This window comes from Phaseolus vulgaris, chromosome 1 (genome assembly GCF_051622355.1).
Source record: "Phaseolus vulgaris cultivar YP4 chromosome 1, ASM5162235v1, whole genome shotgun sequence".
Lineage (NCBI taxonomy): Eukaryota > Viridiplantae > Streptophyta > Magnoliopsida > Fabales > Fabaceae > Phaseolus > Phaseolus vulgaris.
This window is the reverse complement of record NC_143498.1, coordinates 53842320-53863272: the sequence shown is the minus strand read 5'-3', so window position 1 is coordinate 53863272 and position 20953 is coordinate 53842320. Positions and strand designations below refer to the sequence as shown.

At 28.1% G+C, this 20953-nt stretch overlaps 3 protein-coding genes across 3 annotated transcripts; 2 read left to right on the top strand and 1 right to left on the bottom strand.

Moving 5' to 3' along the window:
- The first annotated feature begins 2320 nt into the window (after nt 1–2320).
- Nucleotides 2321–3809, top strand: LOC137816262 (uncharacterized). The gene is made up of 2 exons (XM_068619340.2): nt 2321–2797; nt 3136–3809. The coding sequence occupies exons 1-2, from the start codon at nt 2395–2397 to the stop codon at nt 3633–3635; spliced, it is 903 nt and encodes a 300-aa protein (XP_068475441.1). The 5' UTR covers nt 2321–2394; the 3' UTR covers nt 3636–3809.
- A 9597-nt stretch (nt 3810–13406) lies between these two features.
- Nucleotides 13407–14451, top strand: LOC137816118 (putative E3 ubiquitin-protein ligase XERICO). The gene has a single exon (XM_068619209.2). The coding sequence runs from the start codon at nt 13486–13488 to the stop codon at nt 13981–13983; it is 498 nt and encodes a 165-aa protein (XP_068475310.1). The 5' UTR covers nt 13407–13485; the 3' UTR covers nt 13984–14451.
- A 4245-nt stretch (nt 14452–18696) lies between these two features.
- Nucleotides 18697–19193, bottom strand: LOC150029704 (uncharacterized). Its single transcript, XM_090294674.1, has one exon. It carries the CDS (start codon nt 19137–19139, stop codon nt 18936–18938), a length of 204 nt encoding a protein of 67 aa, XP_090150800.1. The 5' UTR covers nt 19140–19193; the 3' UTR covers nt 18697–18935.
- Nucleotides 19194–20953: the final 1760 nt, after the last annotated feature.

Genomic DNA, 20953 nt, shown 5'->3' with positions numbered 1-20953 from the left:
TAAAATAAAAATGCAATGAACTAAAATTAAGTAAAATAAATTAAATGCAAATTATAAGTTATGTATTAAATCTCAACACATACAAAAAATAATAACAACTACTATCTAATTTAACAATATATAAATACTAATTAAATATATAAAAATAAAAAATAAAAAACTAACTTAAACGTAAGGTCAACAACAATGGCAAAATGAGTGGTATACAAATCGTTGAAAAGTGGGGTTGCTGGGTCAAATTTCATTGTGGGGTCGGGGGATGGTGTGGGATCATGAGGCACGTACGTCAACGACGATTGCGAGGCCCGAGTTTGAAAACAAAGGCGAGGTGAGGCGTGAGTGACCTAAAAGCAATCCGCAGTTATAGAAGAGTGCTAGGAAAAGAAGAAGATTGAAATCATTTGAAAAAGAAGAGTGAGCATGTTAGTTAAAAAAAACTCGATTTTATATGCAATCATCATCATTTTATAATTTTTAACAACAATTTTACATGTAATAGTAATATTTTTGTGATTTTCAATGACAATTTTGCTCATAATTGTTGTCATTTAGAAAGTCATGAGAACGATTATGGCACCATAGAGTTGAACTTGTTTTTTTCTCTATTTGTTGGTTTGGTTCACGATTCCTATATTAAAGCAGTGGTATAAATAGCAATGTTGGATACTGAAAGAGAAGGAGTAAAGTGTTAGGCTTAGGCCAAATAAATCATGTCTTGTAGATGCTTATGTTTGTAATATTTTTGTAATGGATCAACTCAAGGATGACTTACGATTTACAAGGTTGGAAGAAAATATTGGTTTAGATCTATGTATTTTGTTGATTGTATTTGGTATTAAAAATTTGTTATTTTTTTTTCTACAATTTCTCTTTTTACTATACTATAATTCTTAATAGGATTCCATAATGATTGAAATATTCTAAAAATATCTTTATTTATTTATTTTGTCTACCAATAAAAAAATAGATTTAGAAAGTCATGACTATGATAATGAAACAATCATTATCACAAAATTCATTTTTTTTATAAAATTGTCACCATATTTTTTTTTACTATCATAACCTTTAAACGTTATTATTTTGAATCGTCATTTAACTATTTTACACTAGTATACTTTTTATTAAATATTTTTCTTATATCTACAAGGTGATTTTTTTTATTTGAAATTTTAGCCATTCACGTTGAATAATTAGTAGAAGGTGATAGTATTCTTAAATTAAGATTTTGAATATTTTCCAGAAGATACCTGTTTGGTTTCAACGCAGTATTTGAAAAAAAAAAAAAAAAAACTACCACCACATAATATTACGCACGAATTACAAGACTTTATATTAATTACTTAATACACAAATTGTGCCAACCAAAATATACATCAGAATCTGCTAGGAAACGGTTTAATATATATTAAACTTTGAACATGGATGAAATAAAAAAACAGTTTTTTTTTATAAACATGATAAGTAATTAATGTGATGCAAAATGAAGAAAAAGATAGAAAAGAAACATATATAGCATTTAGTTAAAATAATTCTATATATAAAAATATTAACATATATTAATTATTAAATGTGTCAATTTTGTTAACTAATAAAAATTTAATTAAAGCAATTTCAAAGAATCTCTTACAGAAATAAATGTTTTTCCACATTTTAGAATAACTATCAAAACAATGTTTTAATTACTGGAAACTAAAGAGTAATAATTAATAATGCATTAAATACATTTGAAATAAGAAAGTGAATTTATATATAAATGGTATATATTAATGTATTAACAAATATTTATAACTAAGCAGTTTCTTCATATTTCTTCACTCAATTATTTAATTATTTGAAACTGTATATGGTAATAAGGATAAAATTATCTTTTCCCACATTTGAATTGTCTACGTCAGAATGACTGTAATACTAGATAATCATGCACCTTCTACTCCTTGAACTCTCTATATATACCAGTTCACTCTTGCTCCACCTTCCTCATCCCTTCAAATTAACTTGTCTTCTTTGGTGTGGTATTCTCTTCTCTTTCATTCTCTCCCTGTTCTCGCTTCTTTTACTCCATAGCTCTCTGTGTGTACATATCAATTTCTACACTAACTATATTCTCATGCATATTTACAGGAGTAGCTAACATGAATTTTGCATGTTGTTTTATTTGAAAGTAACGTTATTGATACATTTGTGTTGTTAGTAAAGATTGCAGCAAGATTAGTAAAGATTGCAGCAAGATTATGCTATTAAAAAAAATCTATGAGCTGCACTTTTTTATTCGTTTGTCTGATTCTGCAATACTTTCTACAGGCTGTGGTTTAATTAATGTCTGTTGTATGTATTGAAGGGAACGGCGAATTGATTGAAGCCCTAGAGGGGAGATTTTTGAATAATTGTGTAACAATGCAGTATGGGTTAATGGCTCCAGAAGTTCCAGATGAGAACTCAATCTCTCGTGGATGCATCACCATGCAATTTAGCTTCTATATGAGTGAACTTAGCTTGATGGAGTATGAAAGCACGGAGGAAGTGAGATCACTGAGCGCAGGGCCATTTACCCTAAAAACAATAAAGCAGATAAATTGTCCCATTCTTGCTCATATTTGCTGTGTTGATAAGTTCAAGTGGCCTCTCACAAGGGATACTGCTATCCTCCGAGTCACCACTCGCACCTTTATCATTGCCCTCCCTGGCCTCTTATACGCCCTTCAGTTTCCCAGCCTTTGTTGTCGTATACGCCTCAGAATCCTTTCAAACGAGTTCATGAAAAATGGTTACTACCGGGATCTTAGAAGAATGAAGCTAGGTACGTAACTACATCTCTTTTCTACTACACAACCATTGCATTTCTTTACCTGTTTTCTCATAAATCCTACAATGTATTTTGTTCTTACAAGTATCCCACTCCAAATGTTCCCTATTTTCAATTCTATTCATTCTTCTGCGATTTCTAAAAATTATCAGATTTAGACTAACATTACCTTTCACCGTGAATCTGTCTTATTTATACTATTTCCGTAGACTTTGTCCTGTGACAACAATTATGTATAACCATGTTTTACTGTTTCTAATTGAAATTAACGCATTTAATTGGAACGTGATGTTGATACTGTTCAGACTGATCTATATCGTTGTTCCATGCAGGTGGAAGTGCCATGGAGTACAATAAATCGGGAATGCTGAGAACGTTGCGGCCTCATTTTGAACCCATAGTACAGGAAGCTCTTCTGGAGGTAGGGAACATCCCAGGGCTTTCTCCTTTAAGCATGGGAGAGCACAACTCGAGCTTCCAAAGGGCGTGTCGCATGTCGGTGACGACGAAGACGATAATGGAAAGCATGCGCGTGAAGACAATGACAATTAGCCTTCTGGACATCCAAGAGTCAAACGCACCCGATGAGGATCAACCAAGTAGAGCCTACGCTGTGGCGAGTACCTACACTCGCCTTGTTGATGCTGCTGAGTACGCTTCGCTCGTTTCCAGTGGCCTTGGTGAGAAGCTGGAGAATGTGGAGTCCCCTCTTCCTTTTAGCAAGATTGATTTTGGCTACAAGATTTGGAATCTGAATGAGATGGGGCTTTTAACTTTCATGTCTCGCTTTGAACCAGAAGTTAGAGAGGAAATGGAAAATGTGGCTGCTTAAGAAAAGTGGTGGAATGACAAACCCTAGAAGTTGGAGTTTCTGGTGAAGATAGATTGGAGTGAGATGAGAATGTATGTGAGCTAGGGTCTCTATTCTCATATTCGTGTGCTCAGGATCATGGAGTAATTTTTCTCTCAAGAGAGAGGGATAAAAAATAAAATATAATTTCATCTAGTTTTTTAAGATATAGGATCATATATATTATGTCTTTATTTTTATTTTTTATTTTTTACACTTATACATTAGGAGGATGACAAGTTTAATAAATTCTAATAGACAAATCTCCTAGATAGGTAAACTAATTGAAGATTACACTAACCAGAAGATGCAAAATAAAAGATGATCAAATAATTAAGAGATTTTTTTTTTCATAACAGAAGGGGAGGGAGAGATTCTAATTGATGGTTTTGCACTTAATTATTTGTTCTATTAATCTACAATAGATAAGTGATCAATAAAGTTGTTGAATAATGAATTTCTCTGGTAAAAAACAAAATATATGTAATGAAAAAAAAATATAGAGTGATTTTAAATTTAATGAGTGTGAGAAATTGAAGTGGGGGATTGGAGGTTCACATTCCTGAGTAGAGATGAGTAAGGTAACATAAAAAACAAAAACTCACAAATTCTAATGTCTTAATTTTTGGATTAAAAATGAATAAGGTAAACAGTAATAAAAACAAAAACTCAAATTCTAATATCTTAATTTTTGGGTTAAAAATGATATTAATGTCTCTTACAATCGCATGATATATAGATATTCTCGAGCAAGCAACAGTCCCTGCAAAAACGATCACCACAGATAATTGTGTACCTGCATTTGATGCCTGCAAAGTAAAAATTAAGAGATTGTCTAGCTCCAAGTTTGATCTCAAGTAACTGCATTATGTTATCAAATTTGATATGGAGACATAGGAATAACTATCTATCTATTTAAAGGTGAAGTGGTTGATCACATTGAAATGTTTTTTCTGGCACAGATTAAGGTTTGGTTCTGGATCTCTTCAAAGATACCGTCAGCTAATTTCTCATTCTCTGATTGATGTCTTGAACCTTTGGTTGGTATGTTTTCAATTTAGTGTGTTATATAAGGATTGATCATTGTTATTCTTTGTTATTTTGGTAGAGATGGATTAGACTATAGTAGGTGTTGGCTGATATGTAATTGGAAAGGTACTCTGTGAACATTATTTTACTGTATAAGATTGGACCGCCTTTAAGTGGTCTCTTTAATTTTCATTGTTATTTTCTGATAAAAAAAAAAGTTACCAACTTTGATAAATGAAATTGCTACACTCCATAAATGTATTAAACAATGTACTGAATGTTTACTGTGAAGAAGAAAAGAACAACAGTAGAGACAAAAGAAACCTCAAAAGCATAAACTTTGAGAAGTATGTTGAAAACAAAGATGTATAAGGATTGAATATTATCTGGAGTGGAGTAGTTTTTTTTTTCTGATAAAAAGAATATAGCAAACATTAACATCATGAGGAAAGTTGGAAAGACCAAGAATGAGCTAAAACCTGTATCTTCACTAACATAAGAAGAAGCTGAAATTCATATTCTGCAAAAGTAGCTGTATCTTGTTGCATTTTGTGGGCAAAGCCATTTATAATATTTATTACTTTAACCTAAAACACGCTACAAACAAGTCAGTAATAACATGAATGGTATAACTTAAATTGAATGGAATTTAAATTGTTAGTGTAATTTTTGCATTTGTCTGTAATAATACATTACACACTACAAGAATAACGTGGGAAAGCATGGATAGGAGGAGGGCTTATTTTGTGTGATTACTGATATTTTACATATTTTTTTACATATGGGTTTGAGGATTCTCAATACTTCTTAAAATTAAATTTATTTATTTTGCATAGATAAAAAATTATAAATAAAATACTTGATTATATAATTTTTTTATTAGTAAATAATAAATGAATTAAAATAAACATTTAAAGACGTCTTAATTCCAATACAAATATCAACCACCTCTCACTATCTTGCTGGTTAATTAAAAAAACTATAATAAACATCAACAAAATACTGACAAAATTAATATAAATTAAGTTTTTTCATAATTATGTATCAGGATGATGATATATTAACACCATCAATAATTAAAATATAATTTAGTTATTATAATAACTAATTATTTTTAGTATTTAAATAGTTACTGTTAAATATTTTCAATTGTTATATTCTGTTTAACATTTAATTTGATAGGGATTTAAATTACATGTCATAAATAAATAGTTAATATTTTTATATATTGATCCATTGACATATCTTTCTACTTATTTCTCTTATTAAAGAATTTCATCAACCATTTTTCACAAAAAAAAACTTTATTTTCCAATCATATTTTTTATTCACAGTAATTAAGTTCAATAATTTATTTATAAAAATTGAGTATCATTTGTTCCGATTTATTGGTATTATATATATTTCCCCCTTTAATTTGACCTTGTTGCTTAGAGTATACATTAAAATTTTACTTATAAAAAAGGTACTCTTATCCCTTAATTAATAAGTGACACGTGTTTCTTTATAATGGTTAGTATATATATATATATATATATATATATATATATATAAATAATTTTGGATAGTTGGTATAAATCCAATCTCCTGCACAATTTTATACTGTGAAACCAAAAGACCGTTATAGAACAGAAAATACGGATAAGTGTTATATAAACAGAAAATATAAAGGATGTGTAAATAAGATTTGTAGTACGAATGCACAACAATGACGCTTTTATTCTGATAATAATACAAAGCGCTATTTTGACACAACACATTAATTAAACTTTGTGATATACATGTTACAGACAGCTAAAACCCCACGCTGCTAACCTTAAAAAGTGTTTCATCACTTCGTATAAACAGGGTTTGCTTTTTTTACTGAAACAAACATTTAAAAGTTTAATCACACATATAACAGCTAGAGTTGAAAGGAAAAAAGAAGAAGTAATGGTGTGCATGTGAGAGAGAAAAACATAGTTTTGGGGAGTTATTTTCTCAAAGTTTAAAACCATTTATGCCCTAAAAACATTATCGGGTGTTCCTCCTTCTTCACTACCTGGATGTATCTTGTTCTTTCCCACACTTGAACTTGTCACCTTTCTCTCTTCAGAACTCACCTCACCTCTTCGTACTCTTTCCTCTTCCATTCTCTTCATCTTCTCCTTCTGCCTCTTCTCCATAATGTAAATTTCAGCTGAACGTGCTCCAATGGAAGACATGTTTTTGTCTGCAAAAGCAAGAAGCTACTTACAAAAGAGTTGGTTAATTATAGTATTAGGCTTGGCTTCTGAGAATGCTCTGTGAAATTAGCATTGCCAAAGACGGTATTTATAGGAGTTGAGATTGATGCGAGAGCATGTGAAATGAGTAGTCACGTTCATTTCTCTAATGAAAATGTGTTTGTGGCATTGCTTTTCAACCAACCATAATGAGGAATACACACTAATAAAAAGATAGAATGCCATGGTGTCATCATACTTTGCATGTAAATTGAAGTTTTGGTCCGCGCACCATTGATGTGTTCCAAACTTTCTAAATATAAGATAGAGAATGTTAAGGTTCCAACTGAACAATTTGTAATTATATATTGTTGAAAATACACATTGTGGTGTGGGGCATTAAATATAAAATTTCAGAAGTGGGCTTCTTAGTTGTTTAATTAGTGTGGCATCCCAACATTTAGCACTATTGTCACACAGATGACAAGTCAGCTTCAGATGATAATATATTCTGTGCAGGAGTTGGAGGCTGCACAATATGAGACCCATATTGCATTGCATGCCGCTACCATACTCATTACACACCAGTGGATTTTATCACAATTATCATTCACTTGTTACGTGATATAAAATTGTTTACTTATGAAACTTAGGCGTTGAAGTTTGATTAATTTGGAATCTCTCTTATACTTGTTTAGCAGTAAGTTCACTAAATCTTATTTTTTTCTGGTTTACATAGTTTAAAATTTTTAATGTGACAAGTTAATTTTATTTTGAGTAATGTTCGAATTAATGTTCGAATTGTGTTAGTAAACGAGATTTGGAAACATAGGAATAAAAGTTTATTTAATGGAGGAGTGGTAGACTATTCAGAAGTTTTTTCCTTGTCATAGAATAAGGTTTGGTTTTGGATTTCATCAAAGATACCATCATCGAGTTTCTCATCTGATATATATCACTACAAGAAAATCATGAAATAGAAATCAATTTTTAGAGACCAAAATAATTAGTTGCAATAGTAACTAAATTAGAGACCATTTTAGAAACTAAATAAAAAATTGGTTTCTAAATTAGTTTTTATTGTTGTTAAATAGTTTCTAAATTGGTATCTAATTAGCAACCAAAGTTTTAGAGACCAAATTTAGAAACTAAATAATTGGTAGTTAAAACCTTGGTTGCTAATTAGATACCAATTTAGAAACTATTTAACGATAATAGAAACTAATTTAAAAACCAATTTTTTATTTAGTTTCTAAAATGGTCTCTAATTTAGTTACTATTGCAACTAATTATTTTGGTCTCTAAAAATTGGTTTCTGTTTCATGATTTTCTTGTAGTGTATGTATTTAATTAAAAGTTATTGATAGGACGACATGGTTGGTCTTTAAAATATAAATCATTTTTAGCTAGTTTTGAGAGGGTAGGCAATTGAGGTTATTTTTTAGTTTTATGTATCTTTTGCTCTATATAAGGGTTGAACCACCCAAACCATATTTATTCTATCTTATTTATTCTATTTTTTCTGGTTGATAAAAAAACGTTAGAAGCGCATCTAGAATGAATATATTATATGTTATCTCGCAAAGGAAAGAATTAAATAGAGAGGGAATGTAAAAATCATTTGTATTTAATGTAAAACTTGGGAATAGTTGGATTAGATCCAAGGAGACCAAAAGGTTTTGTTTATTAATTACTAATAGTAGTTCATACACGGTACACTTTAATTGATGACCACTAATCGTGGAAACTATTTATGTGCAGCTTCTTTATAGCATTTTGACATAGGGTTTTAATATTATGCAGTGCACCAACTAAGCTTTTAGATGTTCATTATTAAACGTATATCTCAAAAGCATAAGCCATTAACTGACAGCTTAGTTATCATGAGACCAGAAGCTGCAAAGTGGAATAAAGCCGAAACCTCTTCTTATGAAACCATGTCTCTGAATAACTAAGAGTTTATCTTTCAATCTACAAACACTTTGAATATTGCATTAATTCCTCCTTGTTTTAATTTAAGTTCCTCTTTTTCTTGGGTGGCTATTAAATAAATTCTATCATGTAATATAATTCATGGTCTCCATTATTATATCAACTTACCGTTTATAAGATTGGACAATAATTAATATATTTATGTATTAGTGGAGTTTACTTGAAATTAAAAATGTAATGTCCTTTTCCACTTATGTGGACACTGTTTAAGAATACTAGAGTGAATATCACTTAAATTAATAACTTACTTTTAGAATTTTAGGCTTTCTTTTATATTTAGAGAATAAACCTAATTCTATAAAGTTTTATATCTCTCACTTATTTAAGTGGAGAGAAATCAAATTAAAATTGTACGAAAGAGAATCACTATTTAAAATATGCTAACAAATAAAGAGAAAAAATCATTATATTTTTCACGTATTTACTAGAATGGTCAGTGTTGTAGAAAGGATAAGAAGTTTTTTTTGTCATGACAATTATAATGTGTTGAAGAAATTCTAGATAAAAATAAAGGCTATGGTGGACACTTCTTTTACTACTTAATTTAAATTTAGTTCTAAATGGAATCCACAAAATAAAGTTGAGAAACTATAAACGAGTTTCTTACACTTCTATAATTGTAGTCTTATGAAACCATGTGCATAAGACCCAATATAGCACAAGTTGTTGGTACAACTAATAGATTTTGGACAAATCTAAGTAGAGATCATTTGAATATTGTGAAATGAATTTTAAAGTATTGTCATGATACTACTATCATGAAACTTTGTTTTAGTGGTAATAAGTGTGGTACTCAAATTCATATATAGCTAGAAACGTTGATTTCAAGAAGTTCATTTTTGAACTATTTGATTAATTTTGCAAGATAGAGGTGTGTAACATTATCAATAATAATAGGATCAAAATTAACTGGCATTACTTAAGGATACAAGGAGTTTTTATGGCTGAATAAATTTTTACATGAGCTTGATTTTGTTAAAAAAAATATATTTATAGACAGTCATAATGTAGTTTATCTTAGGAAGATTTTTATTAATGAGATATCATTGTATACAAATGTTTTGAATTAGAAAATATTTGTATTAATTATAATGAAGATGATATGATGACTAAGGTATTACAAAAAGAAAAAATTGAAGTTCCATAAAATAGAAATCAATTTTAGAAACAAAATATAATTAGTTGTTATAGTGACTAAATTATAGACTATTTTAGAGACTAAAGAAAATTTTGATTTTTAAATTAGTTTATATTATTGTTAAATAGTTTTTAAATTGGTATCTAACTAGCTACTAAGATTTTAACTACCAGTTATTTAGATTATAAATTTGGTAACAAAAACCTTGGTAGCTAATTATATACCAATTTAAAAACAATATTAATTTAGAAACCAATATTTTTTTTAGTTTCTAAAATGGTCTTTAATTTAGTCATTATAATAACTAATTATTTTTTGTCTTTAAAATTGATTTCTATTTCATGATTTTCTTGTAGTGATGAACGAGAGATATGCTAGATTTTTGGGAATATATATACTCAAATTTATAAAACTCATTTTGTCTTGCATATTTAAGTAAGAAGAAGTTAAACTTGGATAGTGTAAGGGAGACTCATTGCTAAAATTATGACAACAAATAGAGATAGTAAAGAAAAAATAACTTTTTTTTGCATGCCAACAAGTATAGAATTAAAAATTTCTTTTCTTTTTTTAAGGATAGTTAGACTTCTTTTATTGAAGTAAAATTAAATATAAATTAATCATATGTGAGTTATTTCTACCACATATGTTTAGAAGTTGTTTAGATTTTTTTTGAAGTTTTTAAATAACTCCTCCATTAAAACATTTTGACATCGGAGTTGTTTAATTTTTTGAGTTGTTTCTCCTAACTAAATATTGTTTATGAATAAAAAAATATTTTATTTAAAGCTATATATAAACTTGTGAGTTGCTTATAGTTTTTAATTTTTTTTATCAAAACAAAGTTAAATATAAATTACGTAGTATATCAGTAAAAAAATACATTTTCTAAAGCATAAAACAGCTTATCTAAATAGCTTCTTTTTTTACACGTGTGCGAGTGAGTGAAGGCTTTTGCGGCATCGCTCGATTCTCGTAACTGTTTCTTTCCCTTAACGGTTCTTGTTAATTTGCAAAAAAAATTAAATTATAGAAAAAGTCAACATGTATTCAAAAACTCTAAAAATCAAAGTTGAACAATTATTTGATGTTATGGATAACTACTAAAAGCTTGGACACTTCGAACACGTATGATACTGGTAGAGTAGAGAATGTATTAATAAAATGTTTAATTCAAAAAATATTTATTAAATTTATAATAATTTTAATATTATTTTAATAAAATTTAAAAAAATATATATTAATTTTATAAAAATATAAATTTATTATATAAATTTTTATTATAATTATAAAAATATAAAATAAATTCTTTTAAATCATTCATGAAAAATATATTTTTGTTATAAAAAAATTAAAATATATTTATGCACATAAATTTTTATTATCAATTTATATAATTTATAATTATATGATATATAAATTTGTGTTCCATGTCCTAGTATTTTTATCTCTATATCCATATATATTCATTTTGTATTAATATCCATAATATTTGTGTTTGTATCAGTGCGAACTCGTGTCTCAGTATTTGTGCTATAGTGTATAACCATCAATACTTCTTACAAAAATTAAACATCAAACAACACGAAAAAAATTATGAAACATGCAAATTAAAAATTAATTACAAATATTTTATGTATACAGCAGAAAAAAAAACATTCTTTCACTCTATACATTAATCTAGTCCCACTTCTGACTAAGCCCAATTCAGAAAGCCATCGAGTCTAAAAAATACAAAATATAAATTTATTAGCTTAATAGTTGATTGATGTGATTTTTTATTTTTTATTTTTTATTTTTGGCTGCTCAAAGACTGCAAGGAGAATGAAGACTGGGTGCACCTTATCTTCTCAAAATGTTCCGTGTAAGCATTCTTCTTCTTCTTTCACTTTTTTTCTTCTTTTATTATAGCTCAAAGACCCAACACCCCAAACATTTTTTCTCTATTTTCTTTTCTACCCAAAACAATTCGAATATTTTCTTGGACAAAAACGTCATTCCACAATTCTTGTTTCTTTCAATATTTTTATTATAATGTCCTAATTCTTACTATTTTCATCTAATTTTGTCCACTTAATCTGACCACCTACCCCCATTCCATTTTCCAATTCTTATTTGGCTCGTACTGTTTTAATTCCAACTCATTCCAATAATTTTATAATTCTACTTTCATTTTAATATGCTACCATAACGTTTTCTCCTCCATCATCTTATGATTTTTTCCTTCTTCACAACTTCAACGAAAGTATCATTCCAAAATTCAAAAGACCATGTTTTAGTTTTACAGGTATATATCGCGAGATCAAATTTATATTACTATTTATCTACACTTCAACACGTTATATATAAATAAGTTTTGTATGGTTCACATACCACTTGAGGATGATGATGTATATAAGATATAGTTGGAAATTTCTATTTATTTTAATGGATTATGTTCAATAAATTTTGATAACTGATTTAAAACTGATCTCTTGAATATATTTAATGATGGTTATTTCAAAAGTTTTGAAATTGTAACTATCTCTTAAAGATGTGATAAGCGTTAATTATTCATTATCTCTTCATAAGGAAACATTTTACTCATTTTCTATATAAAGAAAAACTTATGAGAAAGAGAAAATGCAAGCAAGGAGAAGAGCAAGATATACAAGAAAATCATTAAATAGAAACCAATTTTAAAGACAAAAAAAAAAATAATTAGTAGTTATAGTAACTAAATTAGATATCATTTTAGAGACTACAAATATTTTTAATTTCTAAATTAGTTTCTATTATTGATAAATAGTTTTTAAATTGGTATAATTAGCTACAAAACTTTTAACTACCAATTAAATTAAATGCAAATTTAAAAACTATTTATCAATAATATAAACTAATTTAGAAATCAATAATTTTTTTAGTCTCTATAATGATTTCTAATTTACTCAATATAACAACTAATTATTTTTTGTCTCTAAAATTAGTTTCTATTTAATGATTAATTATTTTTTGTTTCTAAAATTAGTTTCTATTTAATGATTTTCTTGTACATATCCACCATAGTCTGATATTAGAAATCTTAGTGAGATGCTAGAGAGACATTGTATTTCATCCTTGTTGGATGAGATTAACTATGTTATCCTCAGAGGGAGAGAAATCAATGTTGTAGTCCTACTTTCATAATCAAAAAATTTTCTACACTAAGTTCCATAGATTTTATTTATCAAGTTGAAGAAGTTTTTTCATATTAAAATTTCTCAATGTCATTTTCTCTTTTGTTCTATTTTCTATTCTTTACTTATTATTTCCAAGTATCTGGTTTCTATCTACACCACTAAAAGAGAATTAGTTCTAATTTTGTCCTATTTATTAAACTCTTATTAAATAGTACTGTGCTGCAGTGAAGACACAAGGCGATGCGTTACATATAAAGGCAAAAAGAAGATTATTGCAATAAAGAAATCCTGAGAGCATTTAGCAGCCAACCATGAGACCTCTCGCAAAGTTCTTTCACAAGTTTTGTGGGGAAATTGTAATCCTGTTAGCATCCCTCGTAATAGAACTTATCATTCTCATTCAGAAACTAAAATCGTCCTCGTCAAGTCCCATCAGCACCCACCAATACCTCAAATTCATCGAGAAGAAGAACCCCACCATTTGCTACACCAAAAGGTTGCTGAAGGCAGAACAGGGTTGTGGTGCAGAGTGCAGAGTATGCTTGTGCGAATTGGAGGAAGGGGAGAAGGTGAGGAAGTTGCAATGCCATCACATGTTTCATAGGGATTGTTTGGACAAGTGGCTGCAACAATATTGGGCTACGTGCCCTCTTTGTAGGAAGCAAGTGGTGCCGCCTGATGTCGTGTTGAAGCACCGTCTGCATCAGAGTCAAGCAGAGGAACAAGGTTTTGATGGGAATCACGATGACAACATTCTCTATTTTCTATCAGCATTTCGTCGTGGCAACACTCTGCATAGATACTTCTGAATTACCCAAATTTTTCCTCAACTAACTAACTTTTAGAGAAGGGAAATTTGTTATTCTTCCTCTGCTGGGATTAATTCCTCAGAAGAATACTGATATCGATGTACACCTTGTGTTTATGGAACAGGGATATTAGAACAGAGACAGTGTGTTTCTTTTGTTTTTCTTTCACTCCTCTGTTTCATAAGGGTATGTTTATTCGACAAAATTGTGACGGTTAGGGTTTGGAATTTACTGATCTAGAAATTCATATGAAATATGTGTCTGTAATTGGTTGTTGGGCAGCGAAACATAGCATCCACAGATTGTGATTGTGGTGGAGAAAGGCAAGTTCTTCACCACTCAGAATTGGATGGTCAAAGGAGGTAGTGGAGAACACAGTCATGCTCTGTTTTTCATTGTGGCTATCTATTCATAGTCTAGAACACCTTTCTTTCTATTATGACAAATTGGTTAGTGGTTAGTGAATAAGTTTATGGTTCCACTTCTAGAAGCAGTTGTTTTCGATTTTTAAAAGGTTTGTTTTTAGGTTAACGTGGGTTAAATATATAAATATGAAAAAACCTCGAAAAGGAAAATAATAAATTTGGAATATAAACAACTTAAATTTAATATACAAAATTTTGTTGGTATAGAATATTTAAATGTAACTAAATTGAGAGGGAATATGAAAAATCTCTATATAAAAAAAATATTACTAATATAAATGCATGCTTTAGAAAAAGAAAATAAATTATTAGTATTGCATTGAGCAAATAAAGTATCTTAAATCATTTCTCCCTTTATCTTTTGACTATAAAGAAGTTAATGGCTGAAATTGTACTATGCTAATGTTTGGCCACCAATTAGTTTTGTCATCCCTATAATCACGTAGTGATGAATCATTGTGTCTTTTTGAGAATATTGAGCAATTAAGTTTAGTAAATATTCACAAGTTAAATATTAATTCAACTTACGTAATTCAATGTTGTCATAACTTAAACCAAAATTTGAAGAAACCTTGATAGAGATGGCAAAAGAATTTATTATTGAGGATATTATCAGAATTTGTGCCAATTTTAATGGAGAATTCTCATATTAATGGGTATATATACGTATACGAAGATTAATATGTAGACATTCATTTTCTCCTCCTCATCTTATTCTTTTTTTTAAATTACTAAAATATATTTAATTTAATAAATAATTTATAAAATATATATCATTTTTTTTAATTCTTAATTTTGTAACTATGTTTAGATCATACATATAATAATTATTTTATATTTATTTGATACTCGTATTTAGTATTTATATAATAATAATCATTTTATTGATATTAAAGAAAATAAAATATGTATCATATTATATTAAATAAAAATATTACGTTTTTTTACTGTAAATTTTATTTTTTATAAAAATTGTTTAATTAATATTTAAAATGGTTATCTGTTGTCAGATAAAAATGAGAATGAGATAGGAAAATTCATACTTATTTAAGATTAAAATAAAGATTCATTTTTACTCTGAAATAAAAAATAACATTAACTTTTATTTAAAAAATAGGATATATATATATTTTACTTTGAAAATAAAAATGAAGATTAATTGTTATTTGGAAAATCCACCTGGCCATTTTTACCCCTCCTTGCATGCACAATGAAAAGACGTGTTTATCACGTATTAGATTCCATTGTGAACTTAAATATGAATATGTTTATTTTGTTAAGAATGCAAAATTAAAAGACAACGACAACATTAAACACAACACAGTAGTTACGCTTTGCATCCTCTTCTTTCTATGATTACACATTAAACAAACTTACTTTAAAAAGTACCCTATTTCCTCTTTTTCAAACCCCTATGCAAACCAATATAATAATAAATTAGATAAATGATACCTAAATTAATTTAATTACATTAATGCAATAAAAAAAGCTAACACAAATATCTTAATTAAAAAAACTACTTAAAATTATTTTTTCAAAAAGTAAAACTAGTTTATGGATAATTGAAAAATAAACTTAAAAAAATATTATAATTGTATTCATATCATATGAGATTATTATATATAAGCTAATTTTACATTTTAAAACAATTTAAAAAATATCTCACCCTTTCTTTGTTAGAAATAAAAGTTGGCATAGGTGTGATGTGTTGTGTAGAAGAATAGAGTTGGTATTAATTATTGAATGCAGTTGAGAGGTAGATGAAGAATTTGAATATCCTAGGACAAATGCATGCATCAAATCAAACTGTGTTGAAATTGTTCTAAGTTTTGGTAACAATGGTCTCTCACTCTCACATCTAATTAATTCCAACACATTTCTTAGGATGCTTGGTCAATTAACCAATACAATTTTATGTAAAAACCAATCACAACAACTTAAAAAAAATTACAATTAAATTTTTAAATGATATTATTTTATTAATATACATATATATAATGTTTTAAAATAACGATATATTTGGTTGGGTAGAAAAAAGTTAAAAAAACATGAATAGGGAGAATTTTTCTTTATTTTCTTGAAAAAAAAGTGTAAAAAAAAAATTACTTTTAGAAATTACAGCATTTTTCTTTCATTCCAGTATTTATTTGATTTTCGTTTGAAAACATTTTTCTTTTTGGATGGTACTAAGCCTAGCATAAATTATAGTAATAAATTAAAGAAAGTAAGTGGAATTTACTATTATGATATATTGGTAGTGGTTAAAATGGTAGGAGAACCAACCGATGTGACGGTTTAGACTGTCGGTGGATAATTGATTTACAAAACCTGCTAACACTCTACTCCAACTAACTCACTCCTTCTTTCCAACGGAAATTTTAAAATCTTAATAAAGTCAAAATTACACAAAACATGTGTTTTAGGTTCTTCACCCTCGTTTAGCCTATGTTTATATAGACTCATGTACGACGAGTGAAAGGGGGTAAAATCAAGATATGAAACTGGTTTGCTTGTATAGGTTTTCGGTTATGAGATGGAAAGTTTATCCTCATGTGAATCTCATTATTTTAATTCTTCTCTCAAGTGAAAACACTCCACTCAAAACAATGGGAATAAAAAATAAATATGACGTTCCTTTTCGTCATTACTAGTGTACCTACCTTATCTAATAAAAAATATATATTTTATTAATGAAGAATGGTAGTTACTTAGTATTATATTTATATAACATATATAAAGATAAAAGATAAAAAAAATTAACAGAAATTGGTAGACTCGAAATGACTCCTAATACCATATTAAGAAGTTGATTTTAAGTTTAACTCAACCTCATAAAACCAACTTTAAGGTGAGGTTTGCACTCATTTATATGTTATATAATCTCTAGTCGATATGAGATCTCTAACAATAATTAAAAATTAAGAAAGAAAATGTGAGTAAATTGTTGTCCATTGGGGACACTATCCGAGAAACAAATATTAGTGTCGTCTAGACCTACGTTAAATGTAATAGAATATTAACTTGCATTCATTTTGTGTCCCGTTTTAAACTCGATATTATTTTGTCATTTAATTTTTTTCATTACATCTACATATGTTTCCATTCTATACGCTAACTTATTATTATTATTTTAATAATTTTAACTTGCATCCGTTTTCATTATATATTTAATATTATTTTATCACTTAATTTTTTTCATTAATCATTATATACTTAATATTATTTTATCACTTAATTTTTTTCATTAATCATTATATACTTAATATTATTTTATCACTTAATTTTTTTCATTAAGTTTATTAACTTATTATTATTATTTTAATAATTTTTAATGAGTTAAAGACATAATATTTCACATTTATTTCGAAATAACTTACAGATTATTTTTAAAATACAAAAAAATTTTGAAATAAAAATTTATGAAAATGAAAGAAGAACTTACGGAGGTGCAAGAAGAAGCAGTCCTTTGTATCATTAATTAACGGGCCGTAAAGCCCAAAGAAAGCAATAGCCTCCCAAAGGTTGCCATCAACTACTGGGAGATTGCCCAAGAAATTTAAAAGTAAATTTTAAGAGCATTTCTTCATGCACCTTGTACATTTCTTCTCCATCTTCGTAAACATAAAATTTCTATTTTATCCTATTTCACATTTTCATAAAAATAAAAATTTCATTTTATTTTTTCTATTGTACTATTTAGAAGATTAAAATATGTTACGAATAATACAATTTAAAAATATTTAAAAAAATAAAATTTGCAATGTAGAATTTAAAATAATTTTTATTATTTTAATTGTCTTCTTCAACAATATTTCTCATCGAGAAAAACATGTCACTAATATTTAACTTCTCAAACTTCTCACAAACAATGTCGTCGTCTTCCTTAGCATCACGACTTTCAAGAAGGAACCACAAACATCAAACTATCTCAATCACTATTTTTTTCACTATATAACTTTCATATTGAACAATTCAAAACTCATTTTTAACTTTTCAGATTATACAATTCAATTTTTTTAAATTTCATCATGAAAAACACTTTTTAGTTCCAGACTGTTTAATCTTAAAGAAACAAAATGAGAATTGTATGAAGAAATGTCCAAATTTTGAAACAGGTAGGGTCCACTCGTAAACAAGAAACTAAAGCTAAGGCTTAGCTATCTGTACCTTCTATGATGCTAAGTTCATATCCTATAAATCTTGTAAAATATTGTTCACCAAAACGTGTTCTTCTGTACAATGTTATGGAAGTGTGTAAGAAGCAATACAAAACTAAAAGAGACTTAACTTTCTCACAACAAAAAGTGGTAGACAAAGCTTAAATGAAGCAAATAGTTACGAAATAAAAAGTGCCACACAACAACAACAAAAAGTCATTATCATCATCATCTACACTGGTTATTTCATATAAAAAAAAAAGAAAAAGTCACACACATATGTTGAGATGCATTTTTATATACAAATATGCAGAGTAGGAGGGAGAAAGGTAGATTACAAAAGCAGAAATGAGGAAGCTGAGAAGGGAATTCAAGCAGAGAAGAAACTTTTGGAAGCAGCAATGGCGATTTGGGTTTTGGGTTCCCAAACCCATTTGGTAAGCTCCTTCTTCTGCACTTCAATTTTGTCCTTGGGAGGGAAGGAGTTGGTGGCTGGCAAAGCTTCTTCTCCTTTCTTAAAATGTTTTGTTCTCCTCTCATATTCCTCCGCTACCAACATCGCAATATCAGACATGGTTGTTTCTCTCTCACTATTCTGGGTTTTGTTTGTTGTGAAATCATGTTTAAAGCAAATGTTATTTATAGTGAGAGACTCAGTACGCGTGGCCGGTCAACAGTTTCGGATAAGGATCACGCCTTCTTCTTGTTAGGTTCCCACTATTTAATTATTTTATACTTATTCTTACAATTATATTTGCCTCAATCATTTATATCATATACTTTTTTATTAGATGCTATCATATCTTTATATATTATTCTCATAAAGTTTTAATCAGTGATTTAAAAGAATAACACTAACAATGTTGATATTTATAACGTTGATTAAATATTAGAATTTTTCATAGTATATAAGTGAGTATAAATTTCACTCTATAAGTCGATTTTATGAAATTAAATTGAACTTAAAATTCATTTCGTAATATGGTATAAAATGATTGTCCTTTCCGAATTCTAAAAAGACTTTCACAGGAAATGCAGAGTATTAATAATGGCCCTTCATAGATACACGGAGAAAATAAGATGAAAATTTAAATATATATATATATATATATATATAATAAAAAAAGAAAAACAAATGACATACTAGTTAAAAATACACAAAGACAAAACGAAGAAGAAAAAAAAGTGTAAAATTAATATGAGGTTTTATGCAATAAAAATTAATTTTATAATGATGTTTTTTTGAATTAATTGAATAAAAATATAACTAAAGTATATTTAACGTGTGTTTTATTACAGCTCTAGTTATTGATTCCTTAAATGGATAATAATAAATAATTACTTTTTGATGTGTGGTCGGTTTGGAATCAGAAAATGACAAATATTGAAACGTGGGACACGTTTAAATACATAGTACAGAGACAGTAGGTACTAGCGTCGAACATGCACATGCCCAAGCCTGTGGCGGTGTCTGTTTTTGAGTTTTTTCACAATGGATCATTGTCTATGGAATCCTAAAATCGGGCCCTATTTTTATATATAGGTTTTGAATGCAGATATAACTAAAAGTACTAATACAATAAATCATATTAAATAATAAATAAAATATATGTTGAATACTTTTAATTTTGCCAACCCTATTTTCTAAGTGTAAAAAATAAATACAAACCGGAAAAAAAAAGAGATAGTATGTCATGTAATAAAAAAATTGAGCATAAGATAAAACAACGATAAAAAAATCATATTACTGACACTAAACTTGGACTCATTAAGTAAAATATTGGATTTTTAAGGGCTGTGAATGAATAAATAAATAAATAAATATACTACCAGTGATAAGTTGAATTTCCTAACAGAAAAACAAAAAAAATATATACAGAAAGTATAATAACAAAAATAAAATCAAACACAGAAACTAAAAAATGCAATAAAAGATAAAAAACAAAAAATATTTTTAAATGTATGAACATCAACATCCTTTGTTTTAAACGTAAGAGAAACGTGCCCTTTATCATTACAGCTTTAGTTTTATAACAATAATAATTTTACGTGTCAATCTAAGTCGGTAAGGTAACCATCTGCGACGTGTGCAAAACTATACGCGTGGCTATTTTGTAAACTATTCTGAATTTGAATTTGCTTCTATCTACTGTGTGTAGAAAAAAGTTATACTATCACCGAATGAATCTTTAGCAAATCATGGGTTCGGCCTACGGAATTACTATATGCAATTACTCATTTGCCTACGGAATGCACACAATTTTGTTCGGCCAACTATTGAACAGCAGTGATTGATAGGAATATGTTCTACTTTACTTGGAAAGCAAAACTATAAACTTTACATCTTGTCATTATTATAATACATTCCGCTTTCACCTTTTCATGTCA